Here is a 21,962-nt window from a genome sequence, read left to right as displayed (position 1 = left end):
AAAGAAATGAGACAAACTATATTCATGATTTTAATCCAGCTGTTGGCTTTTGCAGTAGTTGTATACACACAATATAAAATCCCTTATTTAAAACTGGGCAAAAAAAAAAAAAAAGTAAGAGCACTTGTCTGATGAACTTAGTCTACACAGTTCAAAGGATAGTTTTTAAACATACTGTACACAAGTTACAATTTAGTTATGTCAAATGAAGCAGAAAACAGTGGTGAGAAGCACATCTTTTCAGAAAAACTGAAGCAAGCACTAGGTCACCTTAATACGTTTTGCAACTTATTTATTTGAACAACAAAGGGATGTGTGTCCGAGGTTTGCCTCAAGCTGGATCTTTTCCAGTTAGAACTTTAACATATGCATATCAAGAGTAAAAATGATTAGAAAGTTTGTGGACCAAAGAAGGATTTCCTAGTTTTTCTTATAAAATGAGTATGAACCTTTGGTTTTGAGCTTACATATTTATGCTGTCTGGACATTATTGCAAAATACTTCACTATGACCAGATGTGACTAAACATACTTTTTCAAAGGAAAGAAAATAGAAACGGACATAAATGCAAGGCAAAGTCTCAGATAAGTGTACCACAGAAAAAGAAGTACTGGGAAGATCTGGACTGTATAGAATACATTATTCTATGACAGAAAGGCTCTCAAGTTTACACATTTCATCTACATATATATATAAAAGTAATAACATAAGATCAACATTGATTGTGCATGAGAGGTTCATACAACTGAAAGGCATTTTTGTAATCATGTAAGATGATGTTGCCTATGCTAAGGATTTCTGTAGCCTTTACCAAAAATATATATATGTACATAAAAAAAAAAATCATTTTTTTTGCTATGATAAACATATCAAAGCATGATGGCTTGAATGTGTGCACCTACATAAGAGGTTAAAGAGTTATTGTCAGGATTTCAGTGCCCTGACACACCTACATCCTCACACTGATTAATGCTTCTGGCTCTGACCTGGTCGTGACCTCATGTATTCCAGCCCTCTTCTAAACGGTACACCTTAAAACACTTTGCATATTATTCCTATGAAACTGGGGTTGCTAGTTTGTGAACACATCCAGTTCTCCCAGAACACAGAAATCTGAGAAGCACATATTTGCTGCTCAAGATCGTCAGAATTTCAGTTTTAGGGGGGAATTGAGCGTTATGGGCTGATGTGGGCCAGTCAGCCTGAGGGGCATGCCTGATACAGCAGCCCAGTTTGAGAGGGCAGGAAACACCTGAGATGAAGAGGGACGAGTAGCAAAGCTCAGAGCCTTGGACAAAAGTGTGAGAGTCTGACTTAGTAGTGTCATCTCTTTACTAAAGAAGCTTGTAGAGAGAATATTACTAGCTACCAATTCAACATCAAGTGTGCTGGTCTTTATTGCAATCCTACCGTCAAGTAAGATTGAGTCTTTGTGTGGGACAAATGTTAGTGTAGTGCCATTTCCATTCAGGGGAGATAACATTTCATGATGACTTCTCTAATCTAACATTTTAATCCAACTCATCCACCTCTGACCCTTAAATGCCACAGGTATCTAAATGTAAAGATGGAAATCAGTCCTGCCTCAGTTTTCGAATTCAATAGCATCTGTTGAGTTGCATCTGTGACCACCTCTCCTGTCCAACGCCTCTGAGAGGTTCTGCGTGTGCAGTCAGATGTGCCCTTTTTAACCCCAAAAGTCCGAATGCAACATCCATCAAGACCATCCTCCTGCTCCCCCACTGCCCTTAGTAGCTGTTGCCGTTAATCTGGTGAAGATCCACCTGCATCATGTTGATCCCACTGCTAGCTAATCGAGCTATGCTCTCCGCAGATAAGGTTTCCATGGTAACGATGGTGTGCTGGTCATTGGCTGACACCGCTCCGGTGCCGGCTTCTGTGCCTGCTGCAGGGGAAGCAGCGTCAGCTGAGACTGTGGTGCTGCTGGTGGTGGCGGCTGCTGCTTTTTTGTTCAAATGGGTCTTGACGTGCTTTGAGAGGTGATCGCTGCGCATAAAGCGTTTGGGACACTCTGGGCAAACAAACTTTTTCTCACCTGAAAAGGGAGGAGTAACAAAAATCAGTGTAAAATATCTGCAGCTGGCACTCTCAGACTATGACAGACCCCTGACTACACTGTTAAAATTGTCCATTGATTAAGAAGTAATGCACTGTACTACAATAGAAAATAATAATTAAGGTGATGTATGATTAAATATTGTTAGTCACATTGAAAAAAATGATTCCCTCATGATGTCATGGCAAAACATGCATCTATCACATGCTGACATATGCACACAGTTGTGCTGTACTCCTTTTACATTAAGGTACACAATAGGGATTTTTCATAGCAGATGCTGACTTGTCAGGACGAAATCATAGCTGTTACTAATAACAGGAACAATGGCTCCGTGTGAACCAACATGCACAACACCAGAACCTTACAAAACAACTTGTAAAAATACATTGTGGACTTAGTGTCATCTTTGTTGTTGTGAGCGATTCAATGTCCTTCTCACAACGCAACTAGACTTCATTTGTACCTGTGTGCGTCCTCTTATGGCGCTGAAGCTCGTCTGAACGGGTGAATCGTTTGCCACAGAAAGACCAGCTGCAGACGAATGGTCGCTCTCCTGTGTGCCAGCGGAGGTGGGCCCTCAGGTGGGATGTCTTGCCGTAGATCTTCCCACAGCCAGTGATGTGACAAATGTGCTGCTTCTTTTTAGTTGGGTCACTGTTTGATGTAAAAAACACATCAGAGCTAGAGAGATAGTGATCTTTCCATGTGATATTCTGAGGCTTCTCTGTGAGGAGACTGTACAATCAGGTGGAATGGAAAAAAGCGTTTTTCTCGTAATAATGTCAAAAGTAAAATAACTTGATCTTTCCCTAAGATTTTCTTAATAAAAATTCTGGTTTATTTTTGTAGCTCTGGACAGCAATTCTAATAAACTGCTTTCCCTTTAAGTACGAACATTAATCATAAAGCTCTTTAATGACAATGAACTACAACACCATATTGTAAGAATATCAGAATGACGTGATAAAAGAAGTTACATTCTGAAAACAATTAAGAAGCCAAATTAAATCTTCTAAACAGGTACAACACAGACATGATATTTGGCCAAGAAAGCAGTTATAATATGCTTCAGTGACATACCGTCCTTCTCCATCCTTGCAGAAGGGGCAGGTACAGGCTTCCCTCCGGTTACGTCGACCTTGAGGTGGTGGGCTTATATCCTCCTCATCCATAGCTGTGCTATCATCCAAACTTTCTCCGCCTGTATGTAACGCCTGCTCTCCTGTAGTGATGGAGGAGGAAATATTCAAGTGAAAGATAATTAATACACTGGTCTGAGATCTTTTTGGTTTATACACATTTCGTTTATCCAGGTCAGAACACACCAACTATTTCATTCATACATAAAGTCTTTCAGCAATTTTTCCTGCAGGAAAATCCATTCATCAGAGAGATTACAGCTCGCCTGTATTTAAGAACCTGTTAAAATGTCAACACTCAGATGCTAAATTTAAATCTAATTAGAGCTTTTATAAAAAGCTCACAATATAAATGTGTGCTAGCCTCAACTGTATAGTGCCTACGGCCTGCAACTAAAAGATCTAGGTAATTTCTGATAAGATCCACCGTAATTTTTTGCAGTGAATTGGACCTATTACTTTCTGATATTTTCTCACTTAGGGGTATTTAAAATATGTTTATTCAACAATGCTTAAAATCCAGTAATACTAATTCCAGGGTTTTCAGAAAGGTTTGACTAGCAGCTAAAAGTACTGGTAAGATGTACTATTTGAATTTGATATATTAGAAGTAAAACGTGAAAATACAGTCAAATCCAAGATAGCCTGAGCCGTAAAGGCTTTAACTACAGTGCTTAAGTAAATGTTAGTTTAATGTCGGCGTTGACACTGATGCATATAAAAAAAAAGAAAAAGAAAAAGAAAAGAAAGAAAAAAAGAAAAAGAAAAAAAATCTGCCATTCAATGCTGCTGTAGTCCAAACAAAGCCTGCTACATACGTAGCTGATCAGAAGTACATGATTTCATAACTAGGATGACAAATACAATTATTTCTCACAAATGTTAGTATTTGATAAAAAAGTAGACTAGAAATCAAATAAATATGATGGGAGGGATTGCCAGTGACTGAACTGAAGAAGGGTTTGGACACGATAAAAGGTTCGTATAAGACGGGAGGGGTCAAGTAACATCCTTACAATGACAAAAAAGCTGAGGCCAACTCACAACTTTGTAACGTGACCATCATCTGAACAGATGCAATGTCACCGAGAAAAGGAAAAAAGAAAAAATTTAAACATGAAAACAAACACATGCAGTGCGGGAAAGAGCTCAGGGAAACACCAGGCCAGCTGAACTGGTTAAACCAGTATAGTGCATTTGGCACAAAGACCAAGAGATCAAATCCAGAGATACAAGATAGTTTGAATTTCAGAACAAAAATCTAGGGAAAAAAACAAAGTAATTAAAATTAATTTTCTATACTACTTAAAATATTTACTCAGCCCAACAGTCAGTCGGTCTACTGCTATACAAATACAATAGCTGAACTTATCCGTCTTGTCTAAAATAACAAATCTAACCACAATTACAGGTTAATTAAAAAGGTTAATCACAGCCTCTGCTATTTTGATCCAAGCCAAAATAAATGGAAAGAACACTTCTGAAAAGTAATGACTACAAATGGCAAAGTCAAATAACATACAAACCATTTACTACAAATAAGAGTGACTGACCTGCTGTGCTGGCGATGGTGATGGGAACACCCTGCAGCTGGTGCATCTGTAACCCGGAGCCTCCAAGTGTGTTGAGATTTATGGTCTGGATGCCTGGGATTTGCACTGTGTTGACAGATACTCCTCCAGCTGCAGCAGCTCCCTGAGCCTGGCCGAGTTGGGGGAGAGACTGCACTGGGGCCAGCGTGATCTGTGCTCCCGCCGGACTCTGGATCTGAATGGTCTGCCAGCTCACCTGGCCATTTGGGCCTACAGTGCGCAGGAGGATGGGGCCTGTGTTTGGCATAATTTGAAGATTTTGAAGCCCTTCCTGGCTGAGTGTCGGAGCCGCAAATACCTGACCGCCTGCGGTCGTGACAGTACCAGCCTGAATGGTCTGGAGGGGTGCTCCACCTTGGATAACTTGCTGAGGCTGGAGAAGGATCTGCTGTGGCTGCTGCCCATCTCTGTTGTCTGGTTGGATCGGGACCCCCAGGGAAGATGCTGTGTTCTGCTGGAATGTCCCTGTCACTGCTCCATTAGTGTTCTGTGTTTGGGTCATTCCATAGGAAGAGGAGGTCTGCGTGGTGACAGTGGATACACTTGTCATGTAACTTGCCCCGCTGTTGGAAGACACCGGCTGTTGCGATTGCTGTTGTATAAGCTGGTTTCCCCCTGTATCCCCTCCACCATTTGCCTCTCCTGTACCACTTGTTCCAGTACTGACAGGCAACAAAGTGATGTTTCCATTTAGTGACACGGGCATATTTGCCAGGAACTGGGGCTGGTTTTGTAACACTCCATTGCCTAAGCTTATATTTTGTATGGGGATGGCTCCCTGAAGGAGACTGGGCATCGTTATGATGTTTCCTGCTGGACCAGCTCTGTTGGTTGCAGCTATGAGCTGCTGGCCATTAGGAGAGGACACTATCTGAAACTGTTGCCCTGGTCCTGCTGCAGCAGGTACAGCAGAGTCCTGCTGAGTGTGTGCGAACTGCAGTGGCTGGCCATCTACTGTCTGAAACTGGGGAATAACCTGGTACTGAATGTTGGGCACCACACCTGATATGGTGGTAAGCACCTGCTGACCCTGCATCGATGGAGCCTGAGCTACTACATACTGCTGTGGCTGCTGCTGCTGTCCCTGAGTGCTCGCGGCAGCTGCTGGTGGTGACAGCACCTGTCTGCTCTTGCCTGGGTCTACTCCTGTCATCACCCCTGAAGTGTCAGTGGTGACTGTGTTAGTGCCTGCGGACGCTTGGCTGCTGAGAGGGATAACCTGCCAGCCGTTGGCACTGGAGGTGAAAACACCCTGGTTTAGGTCAAGCTGTTGCTGCTGGTTTTGTTGTTGGTCTGTGGCTGAATCGTTCTCTCCTGGGGTGTCAATGCGACTGCATGTGGCTGCCAACAGGGCGAGAGGAGATGGTTGCTGTGAGTCCTAGAAAGAGAATAAATGAAAGGAAAAGAGAAGAGAAAATTAAAAGAAAGTAAAAATACAATGTAACTATCTACCATACATGCTAATGCTGAAGTTGAGACAAAAATTTTAAGCAATTTTAAACTTACTGAAGCAGTTTCAATTTGTATACTAAAGAGGAATACAATTTTTTTCAGTCTGTGCACGCAACGACCATGCGTGCAGTCTGCTTCAGTTGCTCTGGTTCGTTTCTTATTTTTACAACTTTTTAGCTGTCTTCTTTTGTAATACTTGCTTAAACTTTTACTCGTAACTTATTTAAGCTGCGTCCTCTCTAAACATGCTAGCAGAGAGAGGTCTGGTCTTTTTTTTTTTCACTGTGGAATTACTTTTCATTCAGCTCTCTTTTAATGCTATCATTCAGCTGCGCTACCGTTGCGCAGCAACTCCGTGGTTGCATTGTTTACACCAGGGACCAGCTGATCGTGTTAAAGCCGGTTGGTATGGCGACCAGAACAACGGATATCCCTGCAGAAATCAGGAGGACGACACAATGAGGATGCAGGGGAGGAACAAAGTGACGAGGGAAGAGAGGTGGATCCAGACAACAGAGACTGATGGAGAAGAAAGTATCTCCCTTCTATCATCGTGGGTAATTTGAGTTCACTGGACAATAAGATGGATGAGCTAGTGGCTCTAGTGAGGAATTGGAGCGACTTCTGTGAGTGTAGAGTTGTGTGTTTCGCAAACAAAGACTACAGGTAAATACTATGGAGCCCATCGCTACCATCGACAGCTTTCAGATGATTTGCGTGGACAGGATTGAATGTTCTTAAGCCCAGACGTTGAACTGTTAGCTGTGGGGTTATGTCCATACAGTCTTGGTTTTTGTTTACATCCTCCCTCCACTAACCCGGCATCCGCGTGTTACGTCACCCACTCGGTTACTGCAAGACTCCAGACTCGGCACCCCAGGACTTTCTTTGTGATCTCTGCAGGACTTCAACTGGACAAGACTCTTCCCACTTTCACTCAGTTTGTGGACTGCATTACCAGAGGAGATGGGACCCTGGACCTGCTGTATGCTTGTTTTAAAGAGGCCTGGTGATTCTACCTCGCACATCACTTTTTGTACATTTGCATTTGTACATTTTTTCTATTCATTTACTGTGAATTTCTTATTATTACTATTTTATAGTTGTTTTTACTTTTTTACTTATTTACGTCCTCTTTCCTAACTGCGTGTTGTGCAATTGTAACAAAGCAGTTTCTCTATGGGGATCAGTAACGTTTTTCTAATTCTGATAAAAGTAAATAATAATACCAATATATTTATGCTAACAATAATTCATGAGATAAGCAAACTTACAAAGTGCTTAGAAAGAAAAACAGCTGAGGAAATTTTATTAAGATAAATAAAGCAGGATAATCATACAAGTTATAAAAAAACTCATCAAAAGCAAGGACATAGCTATAGTAAAATATCCATAATTCAAAGTGGACCTGATAAAACTAGGACAAAATAAAAGAGGGTTTTAGGAATTGATTTAAAAATTTAACTTTAGGAGCCTGGACTGAAATAGCAAAAGGAAACTTTAAATATATAATAAATTGACTTTAAAATAAACTGTATTGCAAATCACGTGATGGGTTTAGATTCTGATTTAAAAATGTAAAATAAACTGTCTGACTTGCTTTGTAAAATCTAAAAATGCAACACTCCCAAAACTCCATTCATAATAATAAACACTTTTTTGTCATGAAATTCTCTTTCCAGCAATTCACGAGAGTGGGCTGGAGTGTGAAGTCGCCCCGGGGGGAAGCAGGGTGGGAGAGTATGGGAGGGACCACAATTTTTCCAGAGCAGCGGCGGGCTCGGCTTCCCCTCCCCCCAAACCCACCCATCTCCCTCCCACACTTTATTTTGCCCTATAAACTGACACACTCCTCTAGCCACCCCCTCCAAGGCCAGCCAAATGGGCCGAGCGAAATGCACACGAAGTGCCGGGGTTTGACGGGAACACCCCGTGTGGGCGAAATTTACCTGCCCATTCCCCACCCCAGTGACATGTGCTCTGGAGAGAAAAATCAACAACCCCGTACAGGTCCCGACATAGATGAGTTACAGACCCAATCAAACAAAAAGGAAATAAATATGTCGTTCAATGAGTTTGACTGGGCAGCATAACTAAAGTCCATCACCTGATTTGGCAATAGCGAAAGTGAATACGTCCAATTAACCTACTTGAGAGTTTGTGTTTCTCTTTTGACTGAAGCCTCCACCGCTCCCCACAGCGGCCATTTCACCCTGTTGCTGATCTGCGGAAGAAGAGTTTGTAAGATCAGTCCTCAGAAAAGTAGCTTGTCACTTTGAATCAGCAGCCTATTGAACTAAGTTAACGTTGCACCCACCAACGAGGGAAAATCCCACAATATACGCATGGCTGACCTCGCAAAACTAAACTTTTCTGTAGTTAACGTTAAGAAATGCAGCAAAGAAATGCAAGGAAATCCATGCCACAAGTGCCCGAAGGGCCAGCTAGCCTGTTAGCTAAGCTAACACGAACTCACCACAACAACTAGTGTTAAGAAAAAGTGCTAAGTATTAGCTAAAGAGTTTCAGTTGCACTACTTAACATAACTACTTAGCTAGCTCAAGGAAACTGGACTAAGTTAAACTGTTGTGTAAGCAGGCAGTGTCATTAAAAAACAAAAGTTACGTTAATGTTAACCAGTTAGCCAGCTTTTCTTGGCTGGCTAAATGTTGTTAGCTAAGTACCGTCAATTAGCAGTTAAGTAGCTGGTACTTTTAAACTGCTTCAGACGCTAGCTGGAAAACAATAAAACATCACATTTACAACAGTGAGCGCACTTAAAACACTGTACTTTGATTTGACTTCGAAGTGTTAACTCAATGCTTGGTTCACAACACGCCACTGACTTTAAAAAGTTCACTTACTGCTCATAATTTGAAGACGGGAGGAGTTTCTCTGCTCTTTTCTCTGGTTGACAACTTTTCACAACTTCACACTAACTTGACGGGCCGCCCGCTATGAAGGAGAAAAACACGGGTTCGTTCGATTTACTCACGCGTGCAGCCCGCCAGCGTCGCTGTGCACGCCCATCGACCAGCAAACGGCCCTTTTACAGTACAGTTTCATATCAAACGTTAACATTATAGACTGTCAAAATAAGTAGCTCATTTTGGCTTTGATTTAGCATTTTCAGACGTTTCAAGTTGATATCCAGTTGAGGTTAATACCTGCGACTGATGTACTCAAAACTGGACTCAAAACTTTGAGAAGGTAGTTATAACACCAACCAGATTAAAAACGATGCGGAAAAGAAAAGCATCCAATTCTCACAATTGAGAAGATATAAACAGCAAACAGTTGATGTTTTTGCCTTTAAAAAAAGAGGACTAAAATCATTAGTCAATTCTCAAAATAGTTGTTGTTGATTGATTTTCTGTCATTCGACCAATCAATTAATCGTTTTAGGTGTACTGACGATTAGACTTAAACACATTTTATTCAGAAGTAATGAGGTAACGCTAGTCAGAAATTCTGCCAGTCAGAGAGGTAAACAACATGCCCAAACCACATCACATTCAGTGGTAGTATAAAACGACGGGACGTGTGTTGTGTTTCAAATTCATCTTATTTCTTTTGGCACCTGGTGACTGTGATATGTTTTTTCTTTCGATTTCTAACTCCTCTTCTATATTATACTACATTCCCTGAAGACGTGTGTTATGATTACAAAATGTATATTTAAAAAAAAACATTCTCATTAAAAGTTTTGTTTTTTTTAAATTGCGGTATCATCGCACCATCCCCATAGTTAAAAGAAACACACCCCTCTGAGAGCGTCTTGTGAAGGATTGCTGCTCTTCTCCAATGGAAAACGTTGTTTCTGCCTACGAGTATCTAGCAGCCAATGTCATCGCGCCAAAGGCGGAGAATGGGGCAGGACCTAGCAAGGTAGGCTGTAGCCCTGAGTATGATTGACGTTGGGTTATCTGTCTTCCGCTTAAAAGGCGCCGTGAGTGAACACGTTCGCATAAATATTGACATTTCCCTTTGCTTAATCTGCGATATTGTTTTATCATTCAGCCGTGAAAGGAGAGAGAGCCTCGTCTCTTGCTCTGAACACGGAGGTGAGGAAGGAGGAAGGCGGACTGGGTATTTAAGTCTTGCCTCCGTGGCCACTGGCCACTCCCTGGTGGCGCCTTGTGGGTTGGGAAACAGCGGGGAGGCGGGAGGAGTCGCCCAGGGTGGAGGAGAGGAGACCCCAACACAGTCACACACTGGCTGTAACCGCGCTGGGAGGAGAAAATGTCTCGCTTGTGGGAGGGCTTTTATTATTGGGATGTGTGAGGGGGCTGTCAGTGAGGCAGCACATGTGTCCATGTAAACAGGACGGAGGGTGGAGTCCGTCCTCAGGCCAGGCCTGCGTCCACCCAACCCTGTCTGCAGTCGATCGATCTGATCCGTTTCCTCAAGTCTGTTTCTCCTCAAGCGATTAATCCTCTTCATTCCCAACACCGCCACTACACAGTCCGGACTAACAGTATAATGTTCAATCATAGAGTCCTTGGATCCCAGTGTACCATGCTCTAACTTCCTTTAACAGTGTGGGGGGGGGATTCATTCAGATCATTTATTTATGCGTGTCCCTGGAAGAGGCATCCCTCCTCTGCTGCACTTCCTGAGTTAAGTAAAAGCAGCAATGTTACAATCTGAAGATGCTCCATTGCAAGTCCTGCACTGAAAAGGTCACTCAAGTTTAGTATTATTAACAAATCTCGTAATTCAGAAAAAGGGCCCATGTGACGGTGGCACTATTAAATATCATAACAGTGGTTGATTGGTAGCCTTCTACTGTATTAGTAGTAGTAGCTGGTCAAAGAAAGAGCTCATTTTAATTGTTCTATAATTCTGTTGGACAGTTCTTACCTGTAACAGTGCATCATAGCTGATAAGCTCATCGTTTGTGGAGTAACTAGTAAATAAAGCTGCCATATGAGTACAGTGGAGTAAAAAAAAAGAATATTTTATTTAAAAGTATATAACATTTCCTCTCTGAATGGTAGCAGAGTAGGAGTGTTAAGTGTGGAGGACTGAGTGCTGGTCTTTGGGGAACCATCAGAAATGCTCCATTTACTCTCAGCTGACCGGAGGGTCTGTGTTTGACTGACTGATTATCAGCAAAATGTGGTAAAAGTATTAAAAGTAAAAGTAGTCATCATGCAGCAGAATGGTCCATGTTAGTATTACATTATTACATATTATATCATTGCATTATTATCCATGGATTAGTATGTAACCATATTATGACAAGGTGCAGCAGATTTTCAACCACTTCGTTTACCACCGGGTAGTCGAATCCATGATGCTCCCCACAGGTTTTGCGTTTACAGTCTTAACCTGCAAACTAACCAGTAACTACAACTGTCAAATGCGTGGCGGAATAAAAAGTGCTGTAATTCCCTTTTGAAACGTGGTGAAGTGGAGGCCGAAAAATAGCATAACACAGAAATGCTCAAGCAAAAATCTACAATCTTCATGCTGAACTTCAGGGAGGCAAATGCCAGCCAACCCCCAAAGCAGCTATTATGGGTGACTTTTAACTGATCTCTATAGGCTTGACGATTTATTGACCATTAATAAACCCGTTGGTTCCAACCGATAAACCCCGTATAAAGGGTGACTTATTAGAAAGAGGCAGTGAGACGTTCGTCTGAAAGTTTACGGTGTATCAACTGCTTGACATACAAAAGCAGCAGAGGAGTGATCGCCAGCCGCAGGGTGTGTGATGGAGCCCAAGGAGGGCGGCAGGGTTTCAGTCAGATGATTTTAATGTTTCTGGGGGGGGTTACATTAAATAAGACGAGATAATTACATGTTGTAAAGGAGATACCCCGAATCCAGATGTTGCAGGTTCATGAAAACAGGGCACTGAATGGACTGTGAATACAAAAAATGAATAGGGTTTTTTTTTTTTTTTGAAAATTATAATTCACGTAACCGGGGAGGTCATAGTTTGCCTATCTCATAAAGTACATTATTCTTATTAAGATTACCATCATTTCTGATGTGCAGTCAAATTGACGTCTGACATTTCCAGCAACATGTCTCACGTCTGACAGCTCTTGTTTTTGCAGGATGTGTCGCAGCTGCGTCCCACGCTGATAAAACTCGTGTATCTCGGGTGAGATGCAAAGTCACTTCCTACAGTCTGCTCGAACCTCCCCCCCCCTGCGGTCGTCCGCTTCCACCAGGCACACAGCTGCCACGGCTTCGGAGCAAATTGCCCGAAGCTCGGAATCGCGCCACTGGAGGGGGGGGGGGGGTACCGGAGCAGCGCTGGACGAGTTTGCTGAAGACCTGCAGCGAAGTTTCAGAAAACTCAGCCTTCGACAACAGGAAACGAGAGAGAGAGAGGAGAGAGAGAGAGAGAGAGAGAGAGAGAGAGAGACAGCGAGAGCGCCACCGACGCAGAACTGAAACCTGCGCCCCTGAGAAGGTAACGCAGCTTTTCTCTCCTCTCGGCCTCGTTCGCTAGTCTGCTTTTCACAGCATCACAGCTTCAGTCCGCCAAAAACCGCCACTCGACAGTTGGCATGGAGAGGATCTTATTTCGTATGTATATGGATGGTATTATACAGCGGAGGACTTTTCTAAACGAAAGAAAATCGGTGAAACTTTCGTCTGTGTTTTCAGAAAGGTACATTCTCTTCGTAATCATAATCAGTATAAATCGTTTATATCCTATACATGACGCGTGTTTTCTACTTAAAATTGTATTTGTCTGAACCAACCTGTTGTTTGACTGGGCTCAAATATTAGAATTACAGTTATCAGGACTTTTACTTAGCCATTACTTCCAACGATATAATATTCATCCTTTGCAAGTTTTTATGTCAGTGGATTTTCATAGATCTGTCTCTCAGTGTTTGTGTCTGTTTTAACCCCCCCCCCCCCCTTTACATCATTTACCTTTTTCAGCTACTATCCAAGTACTGTTTAAATGTTTTATGTCCACTCTGCTCTACACTCAGATACTTTATTGTCGCTAGGGTTTTCATTCCCATGTACATGTTTTGTGTTTTCAACATAATGCGTCTATGTTTTGTGTCTCATCAGTGAATGACATCCATTGTAAAATGTCTGTATGAAAAGGAGTTTTAGCGTGTTTTGTTCACTTAAAATGAGTAATGAGGAGACTACAGTCGTGGTGGTGGCTGCTAGTCCACGCAGACCGATGCCATTAATCTGTCAGTGGAGAGTTTTAATGTCACACTAAGTTGTTTTCCAACTTGTCAAGTAACACAGCTTATGAGGAAGCACAGCACCCTGGTAACAATCTATGACAGGTTAAATGTCAAAAAATCTTGGCAAAATACACCAGGACAAAATACTAACCATCATGGACATCAATGCGAAGATGGTATTGGTCTCGGCCTTTTTGAACCGAACATCAGCGACAAGCTAAGACATACTGTCTGTATTTCAGGTCGGGCCCGGTCCTCGTGTCTCTGTAGCTCCAGTCCCACCATGTCGCCCGGCTGTCTGTGAGCTGAGGCAATGGAGAGCCCGTCCTCCACAGTGAGGCGGCGAGCCTGGATCAACAGCAGCCGGCAGTGGCCCACTCTGGACCCCGAAGGGCCGCTGTGCAGCCTCCCATCTGCCTCTATAGCAGACGACGATGTCTTCTCTGATGGCAAGTGCAAACTCGGGAGTGTGTGTGAGATCCGATCACAGATCTGTCCAGTATCTACAGTTTGGGTAACAAATGATTAATCTAGCCCGAGGAAGGAAGTGAGGGACTTTTTATGACCAGTGTATCAACACTGTAAATTTTCTTTTTATTACAAATACATATAGTTAAAGAAATTGCCCAAATGACAAATAATTAGATGACTTCTTCTTTTGGAAATAGCATATTTTACAGGATTTCTTAAATCCAATCAGAGGTTCCACTTTTTCAGAAAGCAGAATATGTCCAAAGTTATAATAGACAGTATGAATGTTTGTTAAAAAACTGTGACATAGAGTAATAGAAGCTGCGGAGTTGTTTATTTAACTAGGATTACTCATAAAGCTAAGTGTTGTACATGTATGATTTCCACAGGATGCTTCACAGGAAAGATTGAGAGCTGGCTCCTGGGTTGTGGGTGAGTCTGCTTACTCTACTCGTTGATGATATTTTCTCAGCCCAGACTATTACGGACACAGTGTCAGGAAACTGGTTTTACAAAACAACAGCAGGTTGAAAGTGGAAACTCTCTGAGGTCAGCTGTTCCAGGAAGATGGCGCAGGAAGGTAGCCACAATATTGTTTTCACCACAAAATAGCCTTAGATTTTACGGTTACAATGGAAAAATAAGCTTCTTTTATTTCTTAAAGTCCATAATTTAAGACTACGCTGAACTGACTTTGGCTGGACTGGCAAAGTGTGTCCTCAGGAGATCTGCCAGTGTTCAAAGATCGCTGTCTAGGCCATGACATGCATACAGACGGCTTTTTAAGCTAATGTTGAACATGTTGAAAAGGTTACTCTCAGGATATAGATGCACACATTTCACCGCGTCTTCCTGCCCTGAGGCTCTTTCACCAAGAAAGAACACAACCTAAGCCCTTTGCCTTCTTTCAAGATTTCCTTGTGGTTAAGAGTAAAATCAGGATATAACTAGAGGGAGATAACAGTTCCCTTTTCCTGTAATGAAAATGACTGAGGGAAGGAGGTGAGCACACAGAGACATAATTTAATGTCTCTTATATCGGTCATTGAAAATGAAGCTGCCAGTGAGGTACCACAGACAGTGTGTCAGCATCAAAATGGCTCCTGACACAAAGAAATAGTACAGTAAAGGGCGAAGTGTGATGGTTTATGCGTTCTGAGGACTTGACATGAAAATGACCGGACGGGTTTGGAGGTGTCGGGAACATTTTCTACAAGAGGAAGTTGACAGACTTCAGCAGGCTGTTAAGAAAAAGTAGAGCTGAGTGTTTCTCAGAAGTGTTTACTGTAGATAAGCTGCTATCGTATGCACACGCATTCACTTATATGATAGAAGACACATGCAGCAGATTACACTGACCGCATATATGTGTGTGTGTGCGTGTGTGTGCGTGTGTGTGTGCGTGTGTGTGTGTGTGTGTGTGTGTATTTGTGGGTTAAATATTGGAATATGTCTTACAGGTCAGAGGCCTGCTCAGAGAACACCGGCCACCTGAGTTTTGGTGAGCAGGAGCTGAAATAAAGCCTTTTCATGAATAACAATGTGTCATTTACCATATGTCATTTTTGAGACATGTTTTAGTCACTAAATGTTTTAGTAAATGCAAATCAAATGTTTACAATAAACGTTTCTGAGTGTAAAAATGTAAGTGTAAAGTAACCAGTAAATAAAGCTGTCATATGAATATGGTGGAATAAAAAGTGCAATATATCCCTCTGAATTGTAGTGGAGGGGACGTATTAAGTAGCATGGAATGGAAATACTCAAGTAAAGTACAAGTACCTGAAGCTTGTACTTACGTACAGTACTATGTGTGAAGGCATTTAAATCAATGACTGTGTGTCCTCTCTTCAGAGTCTGTGCTCAAAGCCAACAACCCTGATGATGACCTGAGTCTTGGTGCTGATGGTAAGTACACACACACACACACACACACACACACACACACATGTACACACAAGCAGGCACACATACAAAGGGAACTAACAAAGCAGGAAATGTTCTTATAGGAAAATGAAGTATGCATCATGAATGTTTTTTTATTCCCACTTGTTCCCACTTGCATTTTGTAATAGTGACGGTGACACTGACCCATCTATGCATATCAACCGTAGTACCTCAAGGGAACTTCCATTGCTACACGGTGTTACTGTATCTCTGTCAAGGAGGAGGGTTTTTGTGAGAGTGTGGGGTAGAGAGTACTTTTCTGTTAACACCTCAAAAGTTAATAATCCATGAAAGATTTTGTTTTTTTTAAAATATGAAATGTTACTACACCTAGGAATATAAAACCACATCAGGGCCACACACGCAGTGTTTGCATTAGAAAAGAAAGTTCTTATTGCAAGGTCAAAACATTGATTTATCTCACAAAATAAGTGGTACTTTGTGTAATATTACACCCTCTGCATCAGTTTAACTTTACTGAACGTGACTTATAAATTCATCTTTGAGTGACATCCTGGTTCAAGTTTTGCATTACACCTGCAGCCTCTGTCAACACGACTGGGCGCAAGATGGTAATGAATGCACACCTGGAAGTGCTGTGGTGTTAATCCAAATTTCACCAGGGCAACCCACCCAACGCATACACCCAGGCAAATATGTGAATGGGCAGGGGTTTGCAAATGAACTGTGAGGCCAGCATTCAGATGCATGTCTACACGCTGTATTCCTCTTTCATTCCTTTGTTTCAGCTTCTCTGTTAAATGATGGAGAAATTTCAAGTGAAGCTGGGTGAGTAGCAACTGTAATGTTACAGTAATAGTGAAAATTGAACAGCAAACCACAAGAAAGAAGGACCCTAGTACTATTGAATTAGTGAATATTACTTTATATGAATCCATTTAGCTTTAATCATTACACTGACACAGGCCATTCCGTATTTTTCACTCCATCTCCTATTTTCCGCACAAGAACACAATTTACTTAGGAGAGAAATGAGCTGTTTCTCATGTTTTAGACAGAACTAGAGGAATAGGAACAGGTCTCCTCACTGATTTTTTTCATTTCTTGGTTACAACTCTGCAAACTGAGACTGTTTCTATTGAAATGGTTCAGAAGTGTGAACTCACTTGAATGTAGGCTAAAATATGGTCCATCTTATGCACTTCTTTAGTTTTGAAAGAATATGTGAAGACATGGGACTTTCTGAATTTACTACATCCACAGTAAAAAAACTTGAAAGAATGGACTGTTGTTATTTTTTCTTCTTTTTCTCACTCATGAAGCCCACCACAGCATCCTGCCCCGATACGACGACACAGCAGACTCACCAGCAGGTCAGTAGCCAACCTCTTCCACCAAAGTCAACAGATCAGATCATCATATTTTTGGAAATGTAAATCGAAAACAAAGTGAGGCTTTGTGTTTGCTTTTCAGCTGACTCCACTTTGATTACATTCTGAGGCATAACTATTTTGTAACTATTTTATTAACCTAATTTAATGTAACTCTCACTTGTCTGTAGCACCCCTCATCCTGGACTATGTCTGCCGTCAATGAACCTGGGCCACAGCATGGCCTCCAGCTGCCTCTCCTCCTCCACCTGTAAAACTACATCAAGGTGAGGCTGCAACACTTTCAAAAGACTCATTACTCTGTAGGTATGCAGACTGATAACCAGGCTCTTTGCTCTTAACATTTTTCTTTTCCTTACTTTTACCTGAATTATACAGTACATACAATATTTATCCTCTTTATTCTATTGTCTTCTATTCCCATGTTTCATTATTATGTAAAGTGCTTTGTATCTTTTTTTCATAAGTGCCCTACATGCTTGAACACAACATTTTCTCTCCCTACTCTCACACATATACTAGTGTTTCAGAGGTCCTGCAGATGTGTACTGAAGATGCAGAGGAGACGTTGTATGAGCTGGGTTTCGGCTGCGACGAGCCACAGGTCACTGTTCGCATCCCTCCTCGCTTCTTCACCTTCCCCTCTCAGGCTCAGGGCATCAACTTCCGCCTCTTCCTGGACTCACAGCTACGGCGGATACGAGAGGAGGACCCCAGCCTCTCTCTTGCTAGTAAGACTATGGATTTACTAAGTCACTCTGCTGTCAGCTATCGTTGTCATATGATAAGGTGAAATAATTCTGAGATGTAGTAAATTAGATCCATATTTCTTGAATTAATTTAGATTTTATACTTCCCACAGGTCGTTTCAGGCAAGTCCAGGTGCTCACAGCAATGGCCAATGCTTTTTACTCCCTCTACTCCCACGTGTCCCGCACCCCACTTCAGAAACTGGCCACGCCAGAGTTTACCTTCTCGTCTCCCGTGGAGAGGATCGAACGCTTTAGGAGCAGCGTTCGCAGTGAGCCGCGTTCTCCGGTGGAGAGGCTGAAGGACACCGTGTCCAAGATGTGCCTCTACACAGGCTCTCCTCGAGGTTCAGACTCCACCTCTCCTCAGCCCTCACCCAGTAAAAAGTCCAGCCTCACTGATGTTGTGGATATAGTCCTGGTGAAATTCAAGAATGGGGCTTCCAAGAAACTGGATTTGGGGGAATATAATAGGAGTAATTCAGCTGTGGATGTTAGACTTGTCATGGATGATGATAGATCCTGGAACACTGGGAAAGAAGAGCAAACACAGCATACTGCAATGAACATAGACATTGTTCAGGTTGAAAATAAAATCTGTCATAAGGAGATGCAGAGCAGTAAACAAAGAGATAATACTGATGAAAACAGCGTCCAACCAACAGACCCTGACAGCAGCACTCACAGTATAAGAACATCTCTAGCATCATCATTATCAGGAGAAACTGTGATAGAAACAGATCATCGGTTTCTTTCATGTCAGGCAGAGCAGGACTCATGTTCGACTCAAAGTGACACAAGTACAGCTGAGCCAAAGCCTGTTGCCAAGGTTACATATGATGTAATCTGCCCGCAGATAGTCGAGAGCATACACCAGGCACTGTTCTGCTGTCAATGCACACACAGTCCAAAAACAAATACCTTACCTCTTATCTCCTCTGAGACAGAAAGCACAGATAGATCATGTCCTGGATCATATAAACCCCATAAACAAACCTCTATCTCTGAGCCTGATGAGGACTCCCACACAGGTCATGTTGCCTGTTCGGGAGAAAACAGGCAGGCTGGCAGATCACTTCCTGTCCTGGCCTCCAATGGCAGCTATACCCATTACTGCATCACTGTGACTGGCTGGGAGGGGGGTGATACTTGTTCCTGTTCCTTGAACGCAGCAGATTCCAGTCAAACTTCGGCTGTGCCGCCTGCCCAGACACGTGAGGAGTCATTTAACGAGGGGAAAAGCCGGTACCTGAATCCACCGATGCATCAGGGCCTGGAGCACTTCCCCAATAACCTACAACAGGTCAACTCTTTTGAGATGGAGGAGGTACAGTAATGAAACAACAGTACTGTACATGTACAGGGATGTAAGGCTGAACACAGGTGGAAAAAAAAAACCTTGAAATATTTTTGTTTTCACAAATTGCGATGGTTTAAAGGAAAAATACGCAATTTTTCCAGATATAATTACAAAATTTACTTACTCTTTAGGAGAAAATGGACAACTCATATTGATATTGTTCAGTTCAAACTACCATCCTAGTCATAGACTCTTTCCCCAGTGGATGGGTTTTGGTTCTGGCTACTGACTCATCATACATGGCTGTCTGGTGTGGTGTTAATGGGTAACTGTCAAATAAATTAATCAAGTTGCCCTGCGTTGTGCCAACAGTTGCAAAGCGCTGTCAACTCAGTGCCTGTTATTGCGCCACCACATTTTTATTAAATCCCAATTTTCTTTTTTCAACAGTTTGTTCTATCGTTTTTAAGTTCTCAGAATGATCTCGCTTCATCCGTCAAGCAAGCAAAGCACGATTTTCAAAACCAGTAAACAAAATGTAATGAGATCAGGCTAAATAACGGTATGTTATTTATCAGATGGATTGGACCATTTACCTTTAATATTAAAAAGGAAAAAATTAACAACTGATACCACTGAACCTCTGATATACTCTCAGTAAACAGGTTTACATAGTGTACCACGATGGGCCTAGTGTAGATGATCACATAGCATCCTTTGTGATTACATAAAAGTGTAAAATGTGATGATGATAAAACAACGTATTGTTCAGGCCGAATGGTTTACAGATTTTCTTGATATTGTTTCCTAAATATTCAAGAGTCAAAGCAGACGTACAGTGTATAAAATATGCTTTATACTTTTCTTCTCAATAGGTGCATAGTGCAGGAGAGGAAGATTTTGTGCAGTCAGATACAAGAACAACAACTTCACTGTTGTCCACGAAACATCAATGCAAAGGTACAGTATAGTTAATATTTTCTTTGTGTGTGACTGACATTTTCTGCATGAACATAGAAGGTCGAAGTCGGTCGTTACAACTGTAACTTTGGTTTGCTGTATTCGAGGTTTTACAGAAACATGACTTGTCATAATTTCAAAATAGCTGTTTTTAACACACCGGTCGGCGGTTTGTGTGTCTGTCAAATTCACAGCAAAAGCAGCCTGTTTAAACAATAAGAAGCGAAGTCGAGTGAAGAAAAGCATGTTGTCAGTTTACACTGTAACAGCTACTGTTACCAGAGTGCTGCACACTTTCCCTGAGGGTTTTACACAAGGTTGTTTGTAGAAATACAGATTTTTGTGAGCATAAAATTTCTTACTTAACTTGAATATTTCACTTTGGCCCTAGCTTGACATGAGGAATTGAATAGTTTAGACAGATTTATGTAGAAAAGGGTGTATGTTGTGAGCGTGGAAATGAATTTATCAGGTAAGGGAGGTTTCTAACTGAGTGGCACAAGTTTATGCAGGTTACTTTGCAGGTGTATTTGTCACTGGGAACATACCGAATGTGCCTTTGTGTATGTATTCAGGTCAGACGGCAGCTGCATCTGTACAATGGTATATAGTGCCTGGAGTTGTTAGCTGACTGTGTTTGTGTCCTTGTCTAGGTGAAGTTGTCCGGGGCGACAGCATGCAGTCAGACAGCAGCGGCTATGCAGACGAAGAAGTCAGTCCCTCAACAGACAGACATGGTAGATGACAGGAAACACAGAGCTCCATGTAACACGACGTTCAAAGGAGTATTTTCTCACCTGTGGACTTTACCCTGCACTGAAAATTTCAGTTTCTACAACTCATGATTTGGAAAGTGCGTCCAAGCGAGGGCCTGCAGTCAAACAGGCCCAAAAGATTAAAATGTCATGGTTCTGTAAGAGACTGATACACATGCGAAGCTTTCAGAGGAGAAAAAAAGACGCTTTCTTTCCATTAGGAATGGTTTGGGACATACAGAACATTCACCCCCCCCCCATTGCATATACTCAATACAGAATATTGTAAATAAGTAAACATAAAGTTGTTGAAAAGCTTTGATGAATACTGTGTGCAATATATTTGAATAGAATGGTTAGTAAATCTGGAATTACAGCAGGTTCAATTTATTACAACAGTTTGCAGTAAATGTACAGAAAATCTTTTATTGGAAACAAAGTCAATTTCACATGGAGCTCACACTTCAGTGACAGTTTAACTATTTTTTTTTGTTTTAAATTGGACATTTTGTACTATGACAAATATGTCTATCTCAAACTTAATAACATCAGCAGCGATGTCAATTGTGTCAGCACCTAAAATTCACTAAAAACCAGCAGTTAACTTCCTTATTTCGATAATCGGAGAACCAATACGCAGATCTGCCTTTCCGGAGAAACTGAGGTCAGTGTTACATCAAACACGCTGCTACACTTGACACCAGACAGGGTTGATGTACAGAAACGTGGTCAGCCCACGTTGTGCAAAGGACATTATCTTTTCAAGTAGTGCAAACTGCTTAATATTTTCAACACTTAGTTCAGCAGAGTGCAAGGCAATATATTAACAGATACACAACTACAGTAAGAAAGCTGGTAATGAAACCTTACACCAGGAAAACAAGCAGTCTGATAATATCTGGAAAATCATCTGTTTTCAAATGTCATTACAGGAATCATAGTCACACTGACAGAAAACAAAAAACAAAATCACGGTTTCAAATT

General features: G+C 41.8%; 2 protein-coding genes across 4 annotated transcripts; one reads left to right on the top strand and one right to left on the bottom strand.

Annotated features, from left to right (window-relative positions):
- Positions 1–67: 67 nt before the first annotated feature.
- On the bottom strand, positions 68–9,211 carry sp1 (sp1 transcription factor). Of its 2 annotated transcripts, none has more exons than XM_040158811.1 (6): positions 9,128–9,211; positions 8,414–8,487; positions 4,773–6,189; positions 3,161–3,302; positions 2,544–2,734; positions 68–2,056 (listed from the first exon to the last, which is right to left on the bottom strand). In XM_040158811.1, the coding sequence occupies exons 1-6, from the start codon at positions 9,132–9,134 to the stop codon at positions 1,749–1,751; spliced, it is 2,139 nt and encodes a 712-aa protein (XP_040014745.1). In that variant the 5' UTR covers positions 9,135–9,211; the 3' UTR covers positions 68–1,748. The 2 variants fall into 2 exon arrangements, with proteins under 2 accessions (XP_040014745.1, XP_040014746.1); XM_040158812.1 differs by having other exon boundaries at positions 9,041–9,136.
- Positions 9,212–12,592: 3,381 nt separating this feature from the next.
- tespa1 (thymocyte expressed, positive selection associated 1) lies at positions 12,593–21,947 on the top strand. Of its 2 annotated transcripts, none has more exons than XM_040159462.1 (12): positions 12,593–12,696; positions 13,687–13,893; positions 14,305–14,347; positions 15,376–15,416; positions 15,770–15,823; positions 16,612–16,651; positions 17,146–17,196; positions 17,385–17,480; positions 17,737–17,945; positions 18,077–19,290; positions 20,139–20,223; positions 20,877–21,947. In XM_040159462.1, the coding sequence occupies exons 2-12, from the start codon at positions 13,758–13,760 to the stop codon at positions 20,966–20,968; spliced, it is 2,061 nt and encodes a 686-aa protein (XP_040015396.1). In that variant the 5' UTR covers positions 12,593–12,696; positions 13,687–13,757; the 3' UTR covers positions 20,969–21,947. The 2 variants fall into 2 exon arrangements, with proteins under 2 accessions (XP_040015396.1, XP_040015395.1); XM_040159461.1 differs by having other exon boundaries at positions 12,593–12,897.
- Positions 21,948–21,962: the final 15 nt, after the last annotated feature.

Source organism: Xiphias gladius, chromosome 21, assembly GCF_016859285.1.
Source record: "Xiphias gladius isolate SHS-SW01 ecotype Sanya breed wild chromosome 21, ASM1685928v1, whole genome shotgun sequence".
Classification (NCBI taxonomy): Eukaryota; Metazoa; Chordata; class Actinopteri; order Istiophoriformes; family Xiphiidae; genus Xiphias; species Xiphias gladius.
The sequence above is the reverse complement of the archived record's forward strand: the minus strand, read 5'-3'. Positions and strand labels throughout refer to the sequence as shown.

What these genes read in the sequence shown, in the direction of transcription:
- sp1 (XM_040158811.1), bottom strand. An exon ending in CACCATCGCCAGCACAGCAG is followed by an intron (nt 3,303 to 4,772) that starts GTCAGTCACTCT and finishes CCATCACTACAG; the next exon opens with GAGAGCAGGCGTTACATACA. An exon ending in TGCAAGGATGGAGAAGGACG is followed by an intron (nt 2,735 to 3,160) that starts GTATGTCACTGA and finishes TACATCAAACAG; the next exon opens with TGACCCAACTAAAAAGAAGC.
- tespa1 (XM_040159462.1), top strand. Translation starts at nt 13,758, where the DNA reads ATGGAGAGCCCGTCCTCCACAGTGAGGCGGCGAGCCTGGATCAACAGC. An exon ending in CCTGAGTCTTGGTGCTGATG is followed by an intron (nt 15,824 to 16,611) that starts GTAAGTACACAC and finishes CCTTTGTTTCAG; the next exon opens with CTTCTCTGTTAAATGATGGA. An exon ending in CACAGCAGACTCACCAGCAG is followed by an intron (nt 17,197 to 17,384) that starts GTCAGTAGCCAA and finishes ACTTGTCTGTAG; the next exon opens with CACCCCTCATCCTGGACTAT.